We start from the raw sequence: 24,334 nt of genomic DNA on the forward strand, positions 1-24,334 counted from the left end.
AAACGACATCACTAAGTTCACCATTTGGTTTCACTGACTTCTTTTTTTCTCCATAGTAAGACTTTATCAATGAAGGAAGCCATGTGTTGATTTGCACGATGGCGCTGGCTTCTTTTCTCATCCAGACCAATAACAAAACAGTTTATGGAACGTAACCAGTCCTTGGGCCACGCTCCGAGTCACACCATTATAGAATCATAAAGGTTACTTTGCAGCCCATGTGACACTAAGTAGCAGACACAGGCTCGACTGAGACCTTTTGAATACAAAGCAGATGTCTTTCCCACTATAAACCAGGGAAATCAGTGTGTGGTTCCCACTAAGACATCTTTTCCTAAATGCACTGAAACAAAGAAAAAGGGCAATGCCCTGATTTTCTCTTTTGACAACTGATACCAGTCTCTTCAAGTGTTCAAATAGGACGCTGTCTCTGGAACTTAAAATCACAAGAGCATGAGCATGTAGCATGCCTTTTCGGGCAACAAGCATTATCTTAAGATTAGCTTAATTAAGGTTTAAAAGCTGTTACCACACTTATAGCTCAGATATAGAGTCTGAAATAGATAGTCTCAAATCCTTAGAATTACAAAAACAGAAACGAAAAAAATAGATCAATTATATTGACTACTTACCAAGATTTAATCGTAAAACACCTAAAAGTCCATAAGCATCTAGAACTTTGGAGTATGTACCCTTGATTGCTTCTTTTTCTGCTGATGCTATAAAAATAAATAAATAAATAAATAAATAAGAGTTTTAGGGTAAGAAAAAGGACCTGAAACATCAGATTCTATTTAGCTATAAAGCCAGAGTTTCAAGCAAAAATGTCCAAATCTAAATCTGATATTCTTAATATAAATGCATCGCATAAAATATTTTTTCAAACCAGTAAATTAACAGTTTTCCCAAAGAATTAACAAGTTACTCCAGCCCCATCTATTCACTAATCCATACTCTCCTAAAGATCTGAAGTACTACCTTTAACAATATTCATATGTTTCGGAGGTTGCTTTTGAATTTTCTTCTCTGTCCCACTGATCTGTTCACCTACTCTAATACCAGGAAAACTCTCTGTTATGATATCCCCTATAGGACAACACCCAACTCCTTAACAAAGAACCTTCCAGAATCTGGCCTCAACATACCCTTTCTGCTTCATTTTTCATAACTCTCCTCTCCTTCCCACCCCCTGCATCTTAGGCTCCAATCGTATTAAACTATCACTATGGCCCAAGCATGGTCTTTTACATTTCTGTACCTTTGCACAACGATCTGGCTTTCTGCCTGAAAGACTCTATACCCAACCTTTGCCTCTTGGCAAAATTCTATTCACCCTATAAAAACACAGGCACAAAGTCACTTTCTGGAAACCTTTCTTTACTCCTCCAGGCACAGGTCTTTCACAGAGCTCCCTCTTCACGGTGCCCAAACATTTAAAATACACTCATCGCTTGTCCTTCTCATTAGCCAGCCTGCTCCTTGAAGGCAGGAACTCTGTCCTATTCATCCCTTCATCCCTGACACTTAGAACAGTGCTTGACTCACAGAAGGCTACTAACGTTTAAATAATGAAAGCTAATGGCAATACTTGACCACAGAGTCTAGCAGGGGGGAAATCGTCAGTCTGGGCTTTGTCTGGATTTAATTCTTCTGCTATGAAGTTAATGTTATCTGCTAATGAATATAACCCACAGAATAATTTCCCTAAGACAGGCTGTTGTGGTTATTCTATTCAGAAAAAACAAAACAAAACAAACAAAAAAACAAATCCTGAAGCTTTAAAGGAAAATGCCCAGTTCTTAGCAAATACACTTATTAAAAATTGAACACAGAACCAAAGAAGCATAAACCACAGCTCGTAACTCAGTGGACGAGTACAAATACTACATTCTAAGGTCTACAAATCTGGAAAGCTATGAGCCTCTTTCTCATTCTATCCTTTCCCTTCCAGTTCTTTTCTTCTTTACTGCCTTCCCTTATCCACTCCCTACCCACACCCCACCAACTCACCTCTTAGCTGACTGGTTCACTTCTTATTTACCTCTTATCTCTTGCACTTACCCCATTTCCCTTTCCTCATTCCTCTATGATCTGTACATGAACGATAGTATGTTATAAATTCTAATTACATTCTGATTCAGAATTATAGTACATTTTAAATTTTTATTTATTTATTTATTTATTTTCGGCTGCGTTGGGTCTTCATTGCTGCGTGCAGGCTTTCCTCTAGTTGAGGCAAGCAGGGTCTACTCTTCATTGCAGTGCATGGGCTTCTCATTGCGGTGGCTTCTCTTGTTGCGAAGCACAGGCTCTAGGCACACGGGCTTCAGTAGTTGTGGTCTGCAGGCTCAGCAGTTGTGGCTCGCGGGCTCTAGAGCACAGGCTCAGTAGTTGTGGCGCACGGGCTTAGTTGCTCTGCGGCATGGGGGATCTTCCCAGACCAGGACTCGAACCCGTGTCCCCTGCATTGGCAGGCGGATTCTTAACTACTGCGCCACCAGGGAAGTCCCTCTCTGTCGATCTTGATTGCCAACAAAATGGCTATCTTCTCAGTCTACTGCTTTCCTAATATCCCACAGTACTCTGCATTAGAGCTCTTTTCCTTTGTTTTGAAGCTCTTCTCCAGGGTTCTACAGACCAGCTCACTTTCCCCGCCTGTTTCACCTCTTTTCAGACCATCTACTCTTATGCTTCTTCCTAGTTATCCCACTTCTGCCTTCGAATGAGCTGTGCTCTGCTAGTTGGCAGCACAGGCTAAGACTGAAGGACTCAGTCACTCAGTTAGCTGATACTGTCACAATTTTCTAGTATGTTCATTATTAGAGGTAGGTCTTTATCTGAGGAAGAAGATTTCACCAAGGCACTAAAGTTATGGGGATTTGAATTTAATTCTGCATTCCTAGAGTTCCTATTATTATTACTGCACTATGTATTTAGAGAACAGTTACTCCTAACATTCAGTGACAAGAAACACAGCTAGAAAACATCACAACATAAATTTTAATATTTTATAAAGTAAAACAGGAACTCCTTCCCCTAAATACTGCCTTGTTAAGAGTACCACATGTACAAAAGCAAACCTTAGAGAGGCTTGCTATCTCTGATGATAGAAGGCATGGCTTCCAGGGCAAATACTATTCCAGAGTTTTACAGGTTACGTGTTATATGCATTTCAAATACTATCACTAGTAGAGTAATATAGACGTTACTAGATGTATCTATCAGTTTTAGCAGCAACCAGTTGGGTTCCAATACCAGCAGCTAGTAAGGGTTAAAAAGAAAATATATGTTTAATATTAAGTCATCACCTTCCCTTAGAAAAGAGAAAGTCAGCTTATAACAAATTACCCTGCAACAAAATGTTCTCTCTCTAATAATGCATAATAATTAACTTTTCACTAACTGTGCTCCAAACATATGAATCTACCATGTCTTTCAGGCCCAAAGAAGACCCATCTATTAGACTGTCACCTGATACAAACATGCAGACAAATGTCATGTTGCTTAGTTATTTGTGCTTTTGTATTATATTCTGAGACTCAAGAAACAGGACACACACACACAATTTAAACTAAAGTGCATATTCTTAGATAAAAGTATGCTAAAAGAAAGAAAAAAAGATTCAAAGAATAGATGAGATTTCATTTTCCCTGCCAGGAATTTTTTTGGTTTCCCCTCAAAATATTAAATGATTTTTTAGAGTGACGAATATTGCTTTAGCTGAGGTACTTGTATATTGTTTCTGTGATGATCAAGACAGTAGCTAACTAGTTACTGGGCTAGGTATTTTTCATGTGTTATTCAATTTTCACAAGCACCCCACGAGCAGAATTGCGACTATTTCCACTTGACATGAGGAAACAGGCTTAGAGAGATTACTAATTTGCTACTAACCTGTTTAAGCTTAAACAGAGTCAGAGAATGCAGCTTCATGAGGGAAGGGGCTTTGTCTAGCTCACCGTCCTATCCCCGGTGACCTAGCTCAGTGCCTGGCACCCAGGAGGGGTTCAGTAATTTATGTTCAATGAACTGGTGAATGCAATTTCAGAGCCATATGAACGTTTAACTCTAGACACTTCCAATTTCATAAAAGAAAACCAAGTGTTTTCTTCTTAAATATTTTTAATCTAAAGGACTGCAGATGATTACCTATTTTTCCATTTACGCTTCAAAGGTTTGGGGTGGATGGAAGGAGGTCCTTTGCAGGCTGTGAGAGTCTAGGTAGAGTAAGAAGGGTGGCCCTGTTCATGGAATTGAAGCCAGAGGTGGGGAAAGAAAGCATCCACTTGTGGGGAGGAACAGCCAGGCAGGAGATGCTGAAGTCTGAGTGAGGAGGGTGGTGTCCATCCAGAGACAGTAGGAGTGACCTGGCACGGGATGTTGGAGCTTGAGAGGGGTGGAGAAGGCAGGGTGCGCTGGAGGGAGCCCCAGGCAGGGTGCTGGAGCCCCACTGGGGTGAAGAAGGCAGCCACGCAGTGGAGGAGACTGCAGGGGCCACAGGAGAGTGGTTATGCACAGGGGAATGATCAAAGATTACAGGAGTAGGTTTCTCACTGTCAGAGAAGGGAACTGCAAACATGGAAAGAGAGAAAACTAGAAAGGACACTGCAGTGCTGATCAGAATTGGAGTTACCAGTATGAACTCACGGTTTTCTAGAGACACAGACTGACAGAGATATAAATGGGTGGGTATAACTATGTATGCATATACTTATACACTTATATGCTCTCCTTAGCTCTAGTCATTGACAGGACCATGACCAGCAATACTCCAATAACAAACAGCACACCTAGCAGCCAGATCTTGCCTTCTAATTCCATTCTCCACTAAAAGGAACTAGGACCCCTTGGAGAAACAGCTAATTCCAGGGGAAGGGCAGGGACAAGATGAGCCTATAACACGTTTTTGCACCAGAAACTAAGGGAGTGTTCAAAGAATGATGGTGGCATGTTACAAAAATGCGGAAGCCAGCTTAAAGGGGCTTCTTTTACTGGTGAAATCTGGGACCATTTGAGCATCAAAATAAATTATAAGAGTAACAGATTACAACCCACTGAATAAACCCATAAACTGAAAGGTTGAAGAGCAATGGGACCATACCTAGTCTCAAAGTACCTCACCTCCAAACACTTATTCATTATAAAGGAAAGAAGAGCCAGCCAGAGACACCTGGCAGACACCACCTTAACCCAAGTAATCCAAGTGAACACCAACAGTAATGGGACAAGTCAAGATTGTGTCAAGGGGCTTCCCTGGTGGCACAGTGGTTGAGAGTCCGCCTGCCGATGCAGGGGACACGGGTTTGTGCCCCGGTCCGGGAAGATCCCACATGCCGCGGAGCAGCTGGGCCCGTGAGCCATGGCCGCTGAGCCTGTGCGTCCGGAGCCTGTGCTCCGCAACGGGAGAGGCCACAACAGTGAGAGGCCCTCGTACCGCAAAAAAAAAAAAAAAAAAAAAAGATTGTGTCAACTGACAGGATACAATGAAAAGAACGCAGCAGCACTTCTGTAATATTCCTGCCAAGATAACCTCAATCTGAGCATGAGGAACCATAAGGCAAACCCAGAGTGAGGGACATTCTACAAAACAACTGGCCTTCATCTTCAAAAGTTTCATGGTCATAAACGTCACAAGACTGAGAAACTTTTCCGCATTTAAGGAGACTAAAGAGACATGATAACTAAATAAAATGTACAAAATCCAACTGGATCTTTTTTGCTACGAAATACATTGTTGGGACAATTGATGAACTTAAATGGAGTCTGAGGATTAGCCAGCAGTAAGGTACCAATGTTAATTTTTTGATGGTTATATTGTAGTTATGTAGGTGAATACCTTTCTAGGAAATATGTAATAAAGTATTTGGGGGTGACAGGGTAACTTGTTGGCAACTTAGTAGTCTTAAATAGTTCAGAAAAAAGAAGTTCTTTTGTACTGAACTTCAACTTTTCCATATATTTGAAATTATTTAAAAATTAAAAAAAATTTTCTTAATGTAGCCAGCAAAAATAACTTTGAAAATACATGTGCATATGCCTAAGTTATGAAGCTTTTTTTCTCTAAATGGCATGAAGATAAACTCTTATAATACCATTTTATTCCCTCCCCATATATATTTTTTTAATTGGGGGAAAAAGATCCCCTTCTTTTATGAAACTCCATGAAATACAGAGAAATATATGATTAGGAGGGATCTAATTAAATTACTGTCCCATTTCTCTGGTAATTTAGTTCTAGAAAATAATTTGAGATTCCTCCACTATAAAAAGATTACTTAAAATAAGAAAGCCATGGGACTTCCCTGGTGGCACAGTGGTTAAGAATCCGCCTGCAGGGCTTCCCTGGTGGCGCAGTGGTTGAGAGTCTGCCTGCCGATGCAGGGGACACGGGTTCGTGCCCTGGTCCGGGAAGATCCCACATGCCGCGGAGCGGCTGGGCCCGTGAGCCATGGCCGCTGAGCCTGTGCGTCCGGAGCATGTGCTCCGCAATGGGAGAGGCCACAACAGTGAGAGGCCCGTGTATCACACACACACAAAATAAGAATCCGCCTGCCAATGCAGGGACACAGGTTCGAGCCCTGGTCTGGGATGATCCCACATGCCGTGGAGCAACTAAGCCCGTGCGCCACAACCACTGAGCCTGAGCTCTAGAGCCCGCGAGCCACAACTACTGAAGCCCACGTGCCTAGAGCCTGTGCTCCACAACAAAGTCAAGCCACCGCAATGAGAAGCCAAGGCACCACAATGAAGAGTAGCCCCCCCGCTCAACACAACTAGAGAAAGCCTGCGCGCAGCAACCAAGACCCAACGCAGCCAAAAATAAATTAATTTAAAAAAAGAAAGAAAGCCATAACACTTTAAAATAACGTGTATAACCTTTAGATAAAACACAGCATTTGTAACGACTTTACTCAATCCATCCCCATCTTTCTTTTTCCCTTAATACTCTCCCCTTGCATCCCAGGCCTTAGCCAAAATGAGTAACGTGTTCCCCTCCTACAGGCTCCATGTTCTTTCCCCTCCCTCCCCTCTTTCGTTGTTCACCACGTTCTTTCCATCCCAAATACCTGTTAGCCATCTTTGTATTTACAAATATTACCCACCTTTCAACACCTAACAAAAAATGCCGCTTTCTTCCTGAAGTCTCCTCTGATTACTCTGGCTGGAAGGAAATCTCTTTCTTCTCTTTACTTTATACCACAGACACTTGTCTACTAGTAGCAATAGAAACGAAGTCTTATTTCTTTATATCTCAACACGATGCCCACCTAACACAGAGACTCTGAACACTGCAGCTATTGATTAAGTATTCATCTGATAGACAAAAATAAATTGAGAGGTTCTGGCACAAAAGGGAATGTTTTGTAAGTTTTAAAATAATACATAAGGGGAATTTCCTGGCAATCCAGTGGTTAGGACTCTGTGCTTTCACTGCAGGGGGCCTGGGTTCAATCCCTGGTTCAGGAACTAAGATCCCACAAGCCGTGCAGCACAGCCAAAAATAGTAGTAATAATAATTTTTTTAAATTAAAAAAAAAAAAAACCTTTAAAATAAATAAATAAATAATACATAAAAAGATAAACATTTTATCTTACCATTGACAGCATTTGAATGCCTTCATTATTGAAGTTTAACAGCTCCTCTCACAGTGACGTCATGTCTGCGGTGGGGTGTGAAGGTGAGGATGGGAAAATGGGCACTGTTAAATGACTGCTAACCAGGGTGTAGGCTGTGGAGTGTATAAAATGGCAGGGGTTGTGGAGAGCTCAGAGGAAACAACGAGCAGAAATGAAAGTTCAGGAAACGTGGTGATACGGAAGTTCAGGCTACTCACTCTCTTGTTACTGCTGTCTTTCAAGGTTATCTACTGCGCTTTCCATGAGGGCAACAGACTGCTTTTTGAAAGAGAAGTGGGTTTTTTTCCCCTCCTTTTCATGTTGTTATTAAACAAACAAAACGCTAGGAAAAACAAACCTTTCTTTTTACAAGTGACTGATTTCTAACCACGGGTAGGTAGGAATAGCCAAGAAGCCCATTGTTTTAGGAGTCATTCTGAGCCGATCAAGATCTCGAGCAGTTCAGCTGAGGTAAGGAGGGCCACATGTCTCCAGCTCATTTGTTAAGCCCGGAAGGTAAGACAGAGCCTGGCTTCTGAAGTTACGGCTATGACACCTCAGGCATCAACAGTTAACTAACCCCCTCATTTTCCTTATTTTAACTGGAAAAACTTTTCTTCTCATGTCACATTCAACACTATCTTTCATTCGTGCTTTAAATCTTAGTCATCAATCTAGTGCAAATGTGCATTTCCTGAGAACACAGAGCTATCTTAAGCATAAATTTATAATTGTAGCTATATTTTTAACATATCCTCACGTCATTAGAACTGATCACCTGAAGGCCCTCTGAATCTACTCCTAGTGAATATATGAATATGAATCAGGTCATAGAAAAGAATTTAAAGCAAAATAAAATATGTGCCATAAACATTTATTCTCAAAAAATATTTATGGATGAAATTAGATGATGTCCAGGGTTTACTTCAAAATAAACAGTGGTGGCGGAGGGGGGAGATAGCAGATAAGGGATATAGATAAACACAAGCATCTGTGATTGGACTTCCCTGGTGGCGCAGTGGTTAAGAATCCGCCTGCCAATGCAGGGGACACGGGTTCGAGCCCTGGTCCGGGAAGATACCACATGCCGAGGAGCAACTAAGCCCGTGTGCCACAACTACTGAGCCTGAGCTCTAGAGCCCGCGAGCCACAATTACTGAGCCCGCACGCCACAACTACTGAAGCCTGCTCTTCAGGAAGAGAAGCCACCGCAATGAGAAGCCTGCACACCGCAACGAAGGGTAGCCCCTGCTCACCCCAACTAGAGAAAGCCCGTGCGCAGCAAGGAAGACCCAACACAGCCATAAATAAATAACTAAATAAATATATATTTTAAAAAGTGTCTGTGATAATCGCTGAGGTTGGCTGGCAGATACATGGGAATCAATGACATTATTCTCTCTTCTTTGATGTCTGTTTGATACTTCCCCAGATAAAATTTATTCTGACAACATTCTTTGGTATCCTGGATAAATTCGGAGAGGAGAGAAGACAAGATAACCTGGCCAGTCAGTGGGAGAGGACAGGCTACTGGGATTCTAAGTAATCCGAGAGGTATTTTCCTCCAAGTAGGCAAAAGTTCAATGGGCACTAGGACTTTTACAAACTTGAAAGGTAGCAGTAAGTTCCACAGCCTTGAGAATGGCCCCACGGCCTGCTCTTCCCAAGGCTATCATATATTCATCAAATAATAGATCTATAACAAATTGGGAAAGAAGCAGACTCGGCAATTATAGAATGGAGAGCCCAGGAAGGGTAAATATTGCTAATACTCTGTCACAAATGTTTTCCTTACATTCATCCTAAATAAATTAGCTTTCATATCCTCCTCTGTCAAACTTGTAGCTGGAAAATCATAAGCTTACCTTTACCTGTCATCACAGAAGTAGTTAAGAAGTCTTTAAAACTACATAAAGCCACAAGCTAGTGATATCCCACAACTTAATACAGATAACTTATTCATTATTTTAGCTCTGTGCCTGTTTCAGTTTTTTAACTGAACAAATTCATGACTGAAGGCAGGCCTAATCTACGTCTCCTATTTAAACTACAGGAAAGTAATGAAAATAGAAGGTATAGAGATGATCTATTTATAGACTACAGAAAACAAGAGTATAAATATATCAATTGTTCTCTATCAAAATTTAACACACCTATTGTTCTCTATCACATTACTCAACACCTTTTTTTGCTGGATTGGCTTATTTTCTAGCACTCTGTCATATGACACAGCTGGCATTACTCAGCACTGTTGGTGTTACACCGCCCTTCTCAAATGAGAAGTTAAGGCAACTAAGATAAGAAACATAAGATTAGGCTACAGAAATTCAGATGAAAACATAATCATATACCTATTTCTTGATTTTCATGAGTTGTGTCTCTAAAATACAGGCTTATTAAACATAGGATAATTGCAACACGATGGTCACACGTGCCTTGCTAACTCTACTATCTGAATGGAAAGAAATAAAATTAACTTATTATCTAAGACATTCAGATAAATAAAAAGTCATTTCTCTAAAAACTTAAATGGTATTTTGAGGATTAAATTTAAATGCAGATTTCTCTAACTTCTGATGAATTAACAATATTTCAAACTAAATAATTACGCTACCCACTGAAGGTCCTGCCATCCAAGGTCAACATTATGCTGTGGCTCAAACCTTCCAGGTGGGAACAGACTGTCTTTCCTTAGCTGATGATACAGAAGACCAAGCTGAAGAAAGCCAGTAAGAATATGAAAACAGGATTACAAATTAGCACGACCTTCCTAGAAACACAATTTGCCTGTGGTTGCATGCACCGCAGTTTGTGGCCAGCTTATTTGCATGCAGGTACCACTCTGGTGTAGAAGCAGAGAGCCTCTAGCCAGAGGATCCTTGAGATCGTGCAGTCCAAGTTACTCATTTTCAGAAGAAAAAGACTAGAGGTTAGGTGATTCGTCCAAGATCATATAACCAGCTGGTGGTAAAGATGCTTTCCATTTCATCACACATAAAGAGAAAATTATTTTAAAGGAAAAAGGTTTTCTTTGTATTAGTAAATAACTAAAATTCCAGCTGAAAGATACTCAGCTATCCAAATTAGTGTTCTATATAAACTGCACATCCCAATCTTGGCAACATTTCAAAATAAAAATAACCTTTCACTCATTTGTGGATTTACTGAATGCCTACCATATACCAGGATCCTGGCAAAGTTCTAGGAATAAAAAAAAGTCAGTGCCCCAATACCTTCCACTGGGAAGACAGGCATTATATAATCATACACCTGCAAAATTATAAATTATACTAAGTACAGTGATGGAGTTCCAACAGACTGCAACAGGAAGACCTAATCTAAAATTGTTTGTGGGGGAAGGCGGTGGTTAGAATAGGCCTGCCTGCCGGCAGAAGTGACCTTTAAGTTGAAACCTGAAGAATAAACAGGAAGTTAGCCAAATTAAGAGTGCAAGTGAAAGTGTTCCAGACAACATCCACATACCCTACGACCAGAAATTCCATTCCTAAGAAAATATCCAACAGAAACATGTATGTATGTGCACCAAAAGACATGTAAAAGGATATTCATACTAGTGTCATTTATAATAGGAAAAATTGGAAATAAAGCAAATGTCAACAGAATAGTGGAATATTCATACAATGGAATACTACATAGCAATGAAAATGAATAAACTACTGCTATACACTACAACATGCATGGTCTCCCATATTTAACACTGAATGAAAGAAGCTGGGCACAACCGAATACATACTGAATGATTCCATTTATGTTAAGTTGAAAACCAGATAAAACTAATCTATGAGGTAAGAAGTCAGGACAGTGATTATCTTTGCAGATCATGATGGAGATAATAATTGGAAAGGAACATGAGAGAATCTTCTGGAGAGCCAGCAATAATGTTCTATTCTCGACCTGGTAGTGGTAACATGAATATGTTCACTCTGTAATAAGTCATCAAGTCGAACATTTATCGTTTATGTACTTTTCCACTTGTGCGAACAAGTTTATCTTTAAAAATAAAATCCTGAGCAGAAGGAACAGCTTTTGTGAAGACCCTGAGACCAGAAAGAATTTGATACATTCAGAACTAAAAAAAAAAAGGGCCAATGTGGCTGGAACACAGAAACCAACAGATAGTAGTACAGTGTAAGACTGAACAGGGAGACGGACTCGATTTTATTGCAGGTCATTTTAAAGAGTTTGGATTTTAAGTTCAGTGACCAACCACTGAAGGGTATTAAGCAGGGGAATAATAAGATCTAAACTGTGTATTTAAGAACACTGGAGAGTGGGTAGGGGGAGTGGAAGCAGGAAGACCATTTAAGGAGGCTATTATAATGGTCCATGAAAGAGACTGCAGTGGCTTGACTGGTGTAGAACCAGCTGAAACGGTGAACTGCGTGGATTCTCAATGAAATTAGGAGGTTGAGTTGACTGTACTTGGTAATGGAATGAATGTGTGAAATGAGAGAGAAGGAGGTGTAAGAGGGTTATTCTTAAGTTCTGGTTTAAGCAGCTAGGTGGATGGAGAGCAATCCCTGAGATAAGGAAGACTGAAGGAGAGCAGATCTGAAGGAATGCAGTGGTCAAGGTGACCATCGACCCAGTACCTGTGCCCACCCTCCCTTACTATGTAGCCATGGTACAGGTGGGGTTTTATGGGAACTCAAACAATCATAGAAATTTCTACCTTCTTTTGCCAATCATCTGCCCAACCCAAGTAGCACCTGATATCCCTGTAGTCACAGTAGTTGGTTCAGGAATGGACACAAAACTCAAACAAGGGGGAGGGCATTTTCATTTTGTAGGTTCTAACCCATTTTCTCAGTTTGAAAAAAAAATTGGATCTCAACAGTGCCATCCAGAATAAATAATTATTCTACCCAGCTCTGTATCAGTCCCACACAGCTTTGCAACATCTACAAATCTGATAACAACCTTGCTACCCCATTCTCCAAGAAAATAATCAAATTGTGAAACAAGATGGGCCAAAGTCATATCCCCAACGTTGACCAAGACAGACCACTAACCAGCACTAATGTACAGCCAGCTAGGAATTTACTTAATAATAAGATTCAGGACTTCCCTGATGGTCCGGTGGTTAAGACTCCGCGCTCCCAACGCAGGGGTCCTGGGTTCAATCCCTCGTCAGGGAACTAGATCCCACATGCATGCCGCAACTGAAAGATCCACGTGCCGCAATGAAGAGCCCGTGTGCCGCAACTAAGACCCGGCACAGCCAAATAAATGAATAAAATATATATTTTTTAATTTAAAAAATAAAATAATAAATAAATAATAAGATTCATCCTGCCTATACTTCGAACGGGGTCCACAGGATATTAAGAAGCTGTTTATCTACCTTTCAGTAAGGTATTCAACAGACAACAGCAATCCTATGGTCGACTAGTGAACAAAATGAAACATAACCCATAATAAATATTTATTGCGAAGACCTAGTTTATATAAGCAAACAAACTTTATAAAGTTATGTAAGAAGACTATAATAAAAGGGAAGAAGAGAGTATTTTAATAACATTCAATATGTTTTAGTCAATAATTTAATAAGAAGTATTTTGTTTTTTATTTTTTCTTTTAACTGACTAAGTTATCTTAAAATCATCCAGCAGTATAAAGAGCTCATAAATTCTTTCAGCCTGAACTGAGGGAGTAATTAAATAGGTGTCCAGTTGACCACGAAGAGTTAATGCATCTCTCCAAATGCCAAATGTACTCACAGTAATTTGATTAGTTCATTAGCTATGAAATGCACTCCAATGTGAATGCATTGTTTATATTGTGTAACATTACAGAGGAATAACAATGGCTTTCACTTGCAAAATCTATTTTAGTGGAAAAAGATAAACACAAATTCTTATTAACAACCGTTAAAAAACTCAAGCAAATTTAAACTGTCACCAGTAAAAACATGATATGCAATTTTTAAATATATACCTCCTTTTGGCACTCTGCTTACAAGACTAACCCCAATTGCACTAATCCATTCCACTCTTTCTACCTCTTTCAAGCTTAGAGTTAAAACATAACTAAGTAACAAAATGTCACTGATTCAGACTTTACAACCTCAAATTTTCTGAATGTATTGGCGCTAGATGCAAAGAAAAGCAATACTATTTAAATTGCTACTCATATAACTGGCTCATTTTTTTTTAAGCTTCGGAACATCTGAAAGTTTTTACATCATCTTTGTTTGTGACTGGGTACAGAATTCTAGGTGGACAGTTTCAGGGTTGTTTTTTTTTTTTTTTTTCCATTTCAGTACATTAAAGATCTAGCTCTTTCTCATCTGGCTTGGACTGTTTCTGAAGAAGTCTATCATGATTTGGATCTTCCTTCTTCTACATGTATATCTTTTTTTTTTTTTCTTTCCTGGGCTGTTTTTAGCATTTTTCTCTGCGTCACCGGTTTTAAGCAATTTGATCACATATTTGGGTGTAGTTCTTTCTCTTCGTGGTTCTTCTGCTTGGGGTTCATTTAGCTTCTTGGATCCGTGGATTTATAGTTTTCATCAATTTTGGAAACTTGTCAGCCATTATTTCTTCAAATATTTTCCTGCTCCACCCGCTTCCTTCTAGGATTCCAACTGCACATACATATGGGGCCACTTGAAGTTGTCCCACAGCCCTCTGATGCTCTGTTTATCTATTTCAGTCTGCTTTTCTGTGCTTCATTTTGGGTTGTTTCTATTATTTTGTCTTCAAATTCACCACTCATTTATCCTGCAGAGTCTAATCTATTAATCCCCATCAGTGTATTTTTTTCATTTCAGACATTGTTTTTTTCAATTCTGGAAGTTTGATTTGGGCCTTTACATTTTTCATGTCTCTCCTTAAGATGCTCATTCTTTCCTGTGTTCCTGAACATATGGACTATATTTATAATAGCTGTTTTAATGTTTTTATTAATTTGAGCATCTTTTTCTACAGATTGACTTTTCTCCTCATTATAGGGTATATTTTCCTGCTTCTTTTCATGCATGGTAATTTTTAACTGAATGTCAGACATTGTGAAATTGACAGGGTTGAACGCTGGATATATGTATATACATTTTGTATTCCTATAAACAGTCTTAATCTTTATTCTGAGATACAGTTGAGTTATTTGGAAATTATTTGGAAACAGTTTGACCCCTTTGGGTCTTGCTTTGAAGCTCTGTCAGGCAGGACCAGAGCAGCATGTGGTCTAGAGCTACTTGGCTCCACTACTGGAGTAATACACCCTTCTCTGAGTGTTCAACCCAATCCCCCGAGTATTACCAGTTCTCTCCATTCTGGCTGTTCGGAGCATGAACTATTCCCAGCCCTGAACTCCAGGAATTTTTCCACCTGCTCCTCTTTGGTGGTTCTTTCCTGCCTTGATAGCTTCCTCATACACTGGCACCAATCAGAACTCAGGTGATGTCTCAAGTGGAATCCACTACACATCTCAGGAGCTCTGTGCGGTTATACCTTTTCTGGTATTTAGTCCTGAGAATTCTAGATGGTATTTAGTATTTATGGTATTTGGTATTTAGTATTTAGTATGGTATTTGGTATTTAGTATTTTTCTGGTATTTAGTCCTGAGAATTCTAGATGCTCGCGTTTCACCGAAGCCCCTACTCTATCTCCTCAACTCAGGGAGACTGCCAGGCTTTGTCTAGGTTCATCCTGCTGCTGCTGTAGCCTGGAAGCTCTCAAGGCAGCGATTGCAAGGCTCCCCTCATTTGTTTCCTTTCTCTTAGGGATCAGTGTCTTGTGCTGCCTATTGTTCAAGGGCTGAAAATTGTTTCACATTTTTTTGTTCGTTTTTTTGTTGTTGTTATTTAAGGTGGGAGGGCAAATACAGATCCTGTTACACCATCATGCTCAGAAGCAAGTATCCTGTTACATTCCTGGCCTAGTTATATTTTAAGGACATTTTAGAACATCTGAGAGACCTGAAATCATATAATAAGAAGTCACATAACAAGGCTTTACTGTTCAGTGAGAGAGAAATTTTTTGCCTTCACCTTTTATTTCCTCATAGCGCACTTAAGTGGTAAAGAAATGAAAGCACTTAGGAACTACCACTGGCCCTACGTTATCAGGCTAATTCTGCTGCCCAGGATAGAGGAGTAAGGTTGATTTTTTTTTTAAGTGTTGATATTTAAGTTGCTATTTATTTTCTTTTCTATTAAATATGAACATTCCAAAACTTACAAAAAGAAAATGAATTTTTGCAACCCTAACATAAAGTGATACATAACAAGTCTAAATTTCATTTTTCTGCACAGAAAAAGTCAACTATAAAAAAGGCACTTCCTTCCTCAACTTGAAATTTTTTCTTAAAAAGAGATAAGATACTGCAACTTATCTAAAGGGCAATCGTGCTGACTAGTAGCACTTGGCAATTAAAAAGAACAAACAAAAAACTATGCACACTGCTTGTCATCACCACCTACTACACTCCTCATCTAAAATTCTAAAACCTGACATTTAACTTGGCCCGGCAAAGTTAAAACATAAAGTTTCTAATTACCTAATGCTAAATCAAACCATGTTTCCCTCTTAGATATTAACAGTTTGTAGGTAAAAACATAGCAAGTTTAACACTTCCCTCATTAGAAAATGCTTACCATTTCACTCAATTTTAAAGTCTACTGGCATTCCTTTCTTTTTGCTCTTCATTCCTCAACCCCCTCAAATAATAACCACCACCCTAACAAAAGTATAAATAATAATTACAGCGAAAAAGCAAATGGTGAGACTATGTCATTGGAGAAGTTATTTAATCTCTCCAAGCCTCAGTTTCCACATCTGCGAAATGCGGATAAAAGTACAACCCACAGAATTAAATGAAATAAAGCATGTCTAATGCCGGCCTAAACTGTATGCTGAGATGCTCTGGGACACTTCAGCAAACTCTCAGGAGAGACAAGGGATATTTTAAATGGGAAGAAACATGGAGATATTCAACACATGCTGGACACTGCCCAAACTATTAGCTTGGGGTAGTTCAGAGTTTTAACATTTGATTGCAGTACATTCCTTTATGACATCAGTCATCAGATCTTAGTGAAGCTGGGTTTTCAGTGGTTGCTGCGATTAAAAAAAAAAACAAGTACTGCTCCAAAATCAACGTGGAACAGGCAATGAGGGCGGTGCTTTTCAATCTGGTGCAAAGGTCTGAAAAGCTGTTCAGTGCTCAACAGGCAATCCCATACCGTAAGTGAAGAACTGTGGCTATTTATGAAAAAAATAAATTATTTTCAATTTCTTTGCAATATTTTTTCCAAACAGCTACTAAAGGTTGTTAGGACATAAATATTTATTGTTTGGACCTAACTATTTAATGAACAGAACGGTGGCTTAGGGGTGCTGTTAAAAACTTAATAAGCCCCCAAGGGTGCCCTGAAACGAGAAAGCTTAGGCCCCTCTGGCTTAATGTTGTGACTAGCAGAGCAACTTCCAGTAAATGGCACGTATGACTCCTTTACCGTGTGCAGTTTCATAGAAAAGGCAAGACACTTCACATTGTGTGACAAAGAGCTCCAGAATTTTATCCCTCTGTTTTACAGTTCAGGTTTCCATGATAAAAGAAAACAAATTAGGTAGACAAAGACACTTAGACGGACAACGTGGGGTAAAACCAGGTCCAGAGTTAAAGCCTGAAGATAATCTTACCACTAGACAGATAAAAGCAATTAATCCTTCCTACCATACCAGCATGTGACACCCAAAAGAACAAAGGCTCTCATTTTAAGAGTTAGGAATTTACACGAACACCGTACATCCCCGTCTTTTAAACAGGTGATCCATAACTTCACAATACTTAATTTACACACTACTGTAACTCTATGCAACTTCTGAAGACAAGTTAAGGGGTCCAAGAAACTGTTTAGAGCAAGTAAGTCGTTTGGCCCAATGTTTTCTTAATGTAATGGTTATTTGCTCCCTCCCTTTTATGTGACGACATACTATGACATACAACACATGCACCATCATTCACTTATGAACAGATGAGTAAGACGCCACTCAGACTAACATTTGTATACCCAGAGGGCCAACCAACCACACACAACTAGCAAGGCTATGATACAGCTACGCAGCATGAATGGGCAACACTGCTGATCCTAAAAGTGAGCACCATATATACATCTGAATATAAAAAACCACTGAAAATCAAACACATATGGGTTAGTTAAAAGGCGCCATTCCAAGGCTATACATAATCACAGGAAAAAGTATTTATATTACTTGGAAAACAGCTGCAACAAAGAGTTCATTGCCAATGCCCTTTATAAACTTCTCTCTTACGTTTAATACAGAAGTTACGCTCACTATCTACGTGACCCACACATCATCCTCCATTTCTGATGTGCTGACCTTCCCTTTACTCCATCTTCTATTTAGCATACAATTATAAAGCAAATTATTTACCTTTACTAAAGCATGAGATGGGTTGTAAAATAATGAGACAGCCTGTGAATTTAAAGCACGTATCTGTCTGACTGGCTACTTGTCCGTCCCTTGTGATGGTCTTTCCATGTGTCTAACTGTACAAAGTGGAGGAAAACTGAACTCAACACAAAACTGATAGACGTCTTCCTTTATCTCTTAAAAAATTAGTTTCCAAGAAGAAGGGTGCAGTGTTACAACTCGCTGACCATCACTCTTGTGCTTATGCTGGTTCAGACGCAGTATACCAGTCACAGAGAGTCCACTTGCTCCACTGAGTCACTGCTCCACAGACATCAAATTTTTGGTTCAACTGAACATTTTTCTGGACTAGTACTTTTCAAAAATGAGTAACACTAAAAACGGGCATGTGACTAAAAAACATATTAACTATTATCCAAGAACGTTTCAGAAGGTTTTTTTAATTTTTATTTTATTATTTTTTTCATTTTTGGCCATGCCTCGAGGCATGTGGGATCTTAGTTCCCCAACAAGGGATCAAACCCGTGCCCCATGCAGTGGAAATGTGGAGTCTTAACCACTGGACTGCCAGGGAAGTCCAAAGGTTTTTTTTAATAAATAAATGCAATGAAAGAAATCAATAAAATTATTTTCCATCTAAAGAAAACTAATTTTAAAACAAATTGTTAACAGTACTTATGGCAGTTATGAAGAACATTCATCACACACATTTTAATTGGCATTTCAGAAAAACCTTGATGATGTGGTTGATAGTTATTTCCAAGAGAATTTTTCAGTAACAAATCCAAACAATGTGTAACGTATGTGTTTCATATCAGCAGTTCGGTCAAACAGCAATTCTTTAAAAGACAGAAAATAAATTTTATATGAAAAGGTACCACACTTTCAAACACAGAATACTGCACTACAAACATAGAATACTATAATCTACATTAGGTTAGTCTTCCCCCCATGCCACTTATTTAATAATCATTTATTCTGCAACATGAGTAAGACACTGAACTAAGCACTAGGGATACAAAGATTACTGAGACCTGGGCCTTTTCCTCAAGGAGTGAAGCATCCAGACGCAGAAACCTGAACACAGTTCTACCTTCTGTGAAAAGCACTAGACTAAATGTGCTATGGGAACATCAGGACTTGGTTCAGGCTGAGGGTTTCAAGGAAGCTCATTACAGACCCCACAGTAGACAGTAACAGCACTGAAATTCTGGAAACATGGTTATTTTGGATAGTGTCTGCGAGCCAAAAAAGTTATGCCATAATCTATCATAGAAAGGCCTTGATAAACCATGCTCAGAAATGGTCATCCCAATCTAATTATATCAGAATCTCTGGAGAGCTGGAGCCCAGGCATCAGTATTTGTAAAAACCTTCCCAGGTAATTATAATGTGCACACAGGGCTGAAAATCACTGATTCATTGATTGATTAAGTCATAGCATCATGACTTATTTAACATCTTTATCAACATTAAGACAGAATTCTAAGGCTTGATTGATTAGTGGATACTTGGGTCCTAAGAGGATCCATGAGCTGAGTTTATTTTCACTTGCACCCTATTTTTTAATATGTGCTAATAATAGGAAAAATGACATTTCATATTGGTTATCTCATGGCACTTCTGGCCTAAGCCAAGAAAATTAAGTGATTGTCAGTCCTTAACGATACGTATTGCCTAAGATGTCTAATTGTTTAAACTTTAAACCCAGGCAACTGAAGCCTGTAGAAGTCACAAACTTTGGGTACATGAAACTGAGTCCTGCTAGGGTCACTCTCACCATGTACGTTCAAGAAACACACCTGCATACAAGCATGTAGAGAACAACAAACGCAGCATATAAAAAGCATTCATCTTGTGATACAGACTAAGTTCCACAAAATGAAGGGAAGGAAGAGACAAGAGTGAGCTGGAGGGGCAGATTCTCATGAAGGAAGAAGACTCAAGCTGGAACTGACAGGCTTCGACTGGAAAGGCAGAAAAAAGCATTCTAGCAGTCTTGGAGGAAGAGGGACAGCATGATGACGGTTGGAAAAAGCACGCTACTTTGGGAGAGCACTGAGGAAACACCAGTCTCCCTTAAAGGAGATCAACACTGAACCAACAGCGTGGCACCAAATGATGGCAGGCCTTGATTGACAGGCTGAGGAGTCTGAACTTAATCTTACTGAAAAATAGGGTTACATCTGGGCTTAATATCAAAAATGATTTTAGGAGATTCTTCTGGTAGATTAATATGCAAGATGCATATTAATGAAATTAATGAAATTCAAAGGGCTGAGATTGGTGAAGATAAACAGAACACCTCAGTATTTTCCAAGCACAGCTCCCTGAATACAACAGGCACTGAAAAAATGTGAAGGTTTTAAAAATGAACATTCTACAGCACAATACACACCTTGGTATCATTCTGACCTGAATGTCAAATTAATTTTACGAGTCAAATAATTTATAAAAAGGTCTGTTAGCTCTTAAATATTAATGTTTTAAATATTAAAGTTTACAGTAGAAAAGCTACTGACATAGAAAAGCTAATTAGTAGAAAAGCTAATGACATACCCAAGAGATTATATATCCATTTATGCTAGCTTTACGGAGAGAGGCAACATTCACAGTTTTTTCCTCCTGAAAAGAATTACTTATATAGTCTAAATCTAATGAAAATAAAAAGAGTTAATAAATAGTTAAGACAATGTTTTTAAGATTCTTTTTCTTAAAATGGATGTTAATGCCAAAATGGATGGTTTGGGGAGTTGTTTTGTATTTTTAAACCATTATTTGGCATAAAAGAGAGGACTGCTGGAGGTTTGGAAGTAGGATTATCCTTAGGCTTCCTGACCTTGGAGTAAGGTATAGCAATAACCCTAATAACTATAGGTAATACAAACTTTGTAGCTGAAAATTTGACTTCCCATTATTACCAGTAATCACAATTAGAGAAACATTTAGAATTTAGACAAATCAGAAAATCACCAAAAAAAGCAAGCAGCTGAAAAGGGTTTCACATGCTAAAACAAACCTTTTCCCCCCACAGATAGTTTCATCTAGATAGAATTCATCAGTGTAAGGATAATATTTGTAGTATGAAGAAACATGCTTTGCAACATTAATATTGTAGCAAGTGATATTTTAGTTGATTTAAGCATAAATAACAATGGATCAGTAAACGAATTAAGTCTGACTGAATATAACCCATATCACTAACACTCGTTTCTTAGAACACAGATAGCCTCTTCCTGTTCACTCAAACCATGTTACCATATGTACCAAAAAATACATATTTCTTATACATTGTTCTCTGCTTAAGGCTTTTCATTATGTCACTATCCTTTTCCCCAATCAGGATAAAATTTTGCTATTTCAGAGTATTAAGATCAATCGGGTTGAACTGATATTAATATTCTGCACGTTAGTCTTCTGTATGCAGAGATTAGGGTCTTCTGTCCTTCACTACTGAATACGGAGAAAGTTTAACAGTTCAAGATATTTAGGGGCTTACAGTTGTTAAGTAGGCCTTTCAAATGGTATTTTTCATTTTAAAAAATATGACCAATAACTAAACTGATCCTACATAACAAAAGCAAAATATAGAACAAGTCGTTACCACGAGAGAGCCTCTGACAACACAGTCACATTTGAAATAATCCCAAATTGAGGTTACCAGACGAAATCTTATATTACCAAGTGTAATGTTCAAATTAATCTTTTTCGTTTTAATTTCATCCATCTGCCCACAAAATAACCCAAGCCTTACTAATCTATTGTTTTTCTTGTGCTGCAGTAGTCCTTTTCTTTAAAATAAACTATCAGAGTAGTTTCTTAAACAATATGAAATCAATCACCTACCTTACATGAAATTTTGAAGGTTGTTTACAATCCTCTTAATGAAAATGTAAGCGCCTCACCATAAAATCCTCCAACAATATTAAATAAATACTCTTATAGTCCATTACTACAACTGACCTATAAGAAATGCTGCTCATTACAGCAAAAAATGTCAAGCAAGCCATTTTACAGGTTTATGTGATAGGCTATACACTGCAACCATAATTTTTTGGAAAGAAAGATTTACTTTGAGAAGCAGTAGAAGAACCCAAGAAAGCAAAAAATCTGTACCAAAACCTGCATCTTCCCCAGCCCCAACAAAAACCTGCAGTGAGGGAAGAAAAGAAAAGAAAAGTTCGAAAGAAAATAGGGTCTGGTTAAAAGGAAATAAAAGCATATCAGAGTCTTCTTTAAAAAATGGTTGAGGGCCTCCCTGGTGGCGCAGTGGTTGAGAGTCCGCCTGCCGATGCAGGGGATACGGGTTCGTGCCCCGGTCTGGGAGGATCCCATATGCCGCGGAGCGGCTGGGCCCGTGAGCCATGGCTGCTGAGCCTGTGCATCCGGAGCCTGTGCTCCGCAACGGGAGAGGCCACAACAGTGAGAGGCCCGCGTACCACAAAAAAAAAAAAAAAAAAAAAAAAAAAAAAAAAAAAATGGTTGAATCTGAAGTACTTCAAGCAAAACAGACCCTGATCAGCTGGGCTGTGAGAGGTGACTTACAGAGCACAGCTACAGCCCCGGACTCGAACATGAGACATTCTTCCTTATGTCTAGTTTCCACTATGAGGCTGAAAGGTGGAGGATCCAATTTGTGATAGATCCGAAATCCTTTGCTGAACGCCATTCTCCTTTCTTCCGAGGCAGCCCTGTGAAAACCAAGCAAAGCAAAGCAAACGAAGCTAATGTTTCCTTCTGCAGCAAGGCATCCAGAAGTCCCTCCCTGCCAGGTTTTGATGGGGGGTGGGGTGGTAAAAAAAAAGGGGTGGGGGGGAGCTTGGGAAGAGAATGGTTGATTCCAAAAGATAAGTCGTCACTTAATTTTACTGAAAAGCAAGAGGAAAAAGCTACCAATTCTCACAGCAAGGCAAGACAGGGTTTTATCACTCCAAGTCCATGAACGGTTTGGTGAAGATGAGTTTCCCCTTTACTTAATGTTTACCAAAAGGAAACATTTTGAGCGTATTTCGCTCGGAGTTGTTTATCAGCTTCCTGCTTCAGAATTTGTCAACTACGTTGAAAGGGAAACGATTCGGAAACTTCAAGCCGATGCTCTGCGGGGCAAGAAGAGGTAGGTGCGAAGGAAGGTTAACAAGGCTGATTCAAAGCGCCTTAGGGGGCGAGAGAAGGGAAAGGATTATCCGACACAACGGGCTCTCCCGGGGGCGGCGGTGAAGGGCAAGAGCAGCGGTACAGGTTACCGCCGCCTCCAGCCCAGCGCCAGGGCACCGCCGGCTGAGGGGTCCGCAGGCAGCAGCCAGTAGCCAGTAGATATGAATGGCCACCCGGGAAGAGTCACGAGTCGGGACATGGACCGGACCGAGGCTCCTCGGGGTTTCCCGGCAGTCGACCGCCCGGAAAGCGGCTCCTTCCCAGGGGGACAGAAGTGCGGAGCAGCCCGATCCCTCCATTATACGCCAGAAGAGATGACCAGGCGCCCAAACCGACTCGGTGCCTTTCCCGCGGGCAGGGTGACAGCCGCTGTCACCTCTGCTCCCCGCCCGACGCGGCGCCCCGCACAACCGGTGGTCTCCCAACCACCCCGCCTGCCCTCCAGTACCCGGCTGCCCGCGGTCGCCCCTCACCGCTCCCGCGCAGGCTGCGAAGGTGGAGACTGCTTCAGGAAGCGCTGGCCCGCGCGCCCCACAGCCTGTGCGTCTGGCCGCTACCGCTCCCCGCCCCCCCACCAGCCGGCCGGCTCACCTCTTCCTCCGGCTCCTCCTCCTCCTTCTTCCGCAGCCTCCGCCGCCGCCACAGCCGCACGAAGCGTCACTTCCGCTCCAGCAGGCCCATCTCTTCCGCATGGCGCCGCGGCCGGGGGCGGAAGGCCCGCCCCTCGCGGGGAAGGGCGGGGCGTCGGGGGGAGGTCTCGCCGCCTCTGGGCTTCCCTGCTGGCCAGGTAGCCGTGAGCTGCCCGCCGCCTCCACGCGCAGCGACCTTCTCCTCGGGCGGCGTGTTCCCAAAGCTGCAGCTGCAGGTCCCACCGCTGAGGATGCCGGGAGTGGGAGGGTGCCGCCTCCCCGGGCCCCTCGCGTGGGCTTTTCAGAGCTTACCAACCACGGGGAGGGACTCAGGGGAAAAGCTTAGGGGGCTGGGTATTGATAGGTACCCAAGAAGGGTGTCAGGACCACCCCCTGCCTCCCCCGCCTAACTGGCTGGGGGGAGGCTTCGGGACAGTCAGCACGCTGGGCAACAGGGCAGCGCCTGAAGAGCTGTCCATGGTGTCTCACAGCGAACAGCGCAGAGTTCTTAT

The 24,334-nt window shown here is 40.6% G+C and overlaps 1 protein-coding gene across 6 annotated transcripts in view; it reads right to left on the minus strand.

Moving 5' to 3' along the window:
* Positions 1-23,912, minus strand: part of SYNJ1 (synaptojanin 1) — a gene marked incomplete at its 5' end in the record, with an annotated part of 85,432 nt that extends 61,520 nt beyond the window's left edge. For 4 of the 6 annotated variants that reach the window (XM_079705442.1, XM_079705441.1, XM_079705440.1 and 1 more), the window contains 3 exons: positions 633-719; positions 22,585-22,730; positions 23,785-23,885. In XM_079705442.1, the coding sequence (XP_079561568.1) occupies positions 633-719; positions 22,585-22,730; positions 23,785-23,885 (334 nt within the window). Of the gene's footprint in view, positions 1-632; positions 720-22,584; positions 22,731-23,784 lie in introns of those variants that run through there. The other 2 variants (XM_079705444.1, XM_079705443.1) reach the window with 2 other exon arrangements.
* Positions 23,913-24,334: the final 422 nt, after the last annotated feature.

The sequence above is a fragment of the Hyperoodon ampullatus genome, assembly GCF_949752795.1.
Source record: "Hyperoodon ampullatus genome assembly, chromosome: 5".
Taxonomy (NCBI): domain Eukaryota; kingdom Metazoa; phylum Chordata; class Mammalia; order Artiodactyla; family Ziphiidae; genus Hyperoodon; species Hyperoodon ampullatus.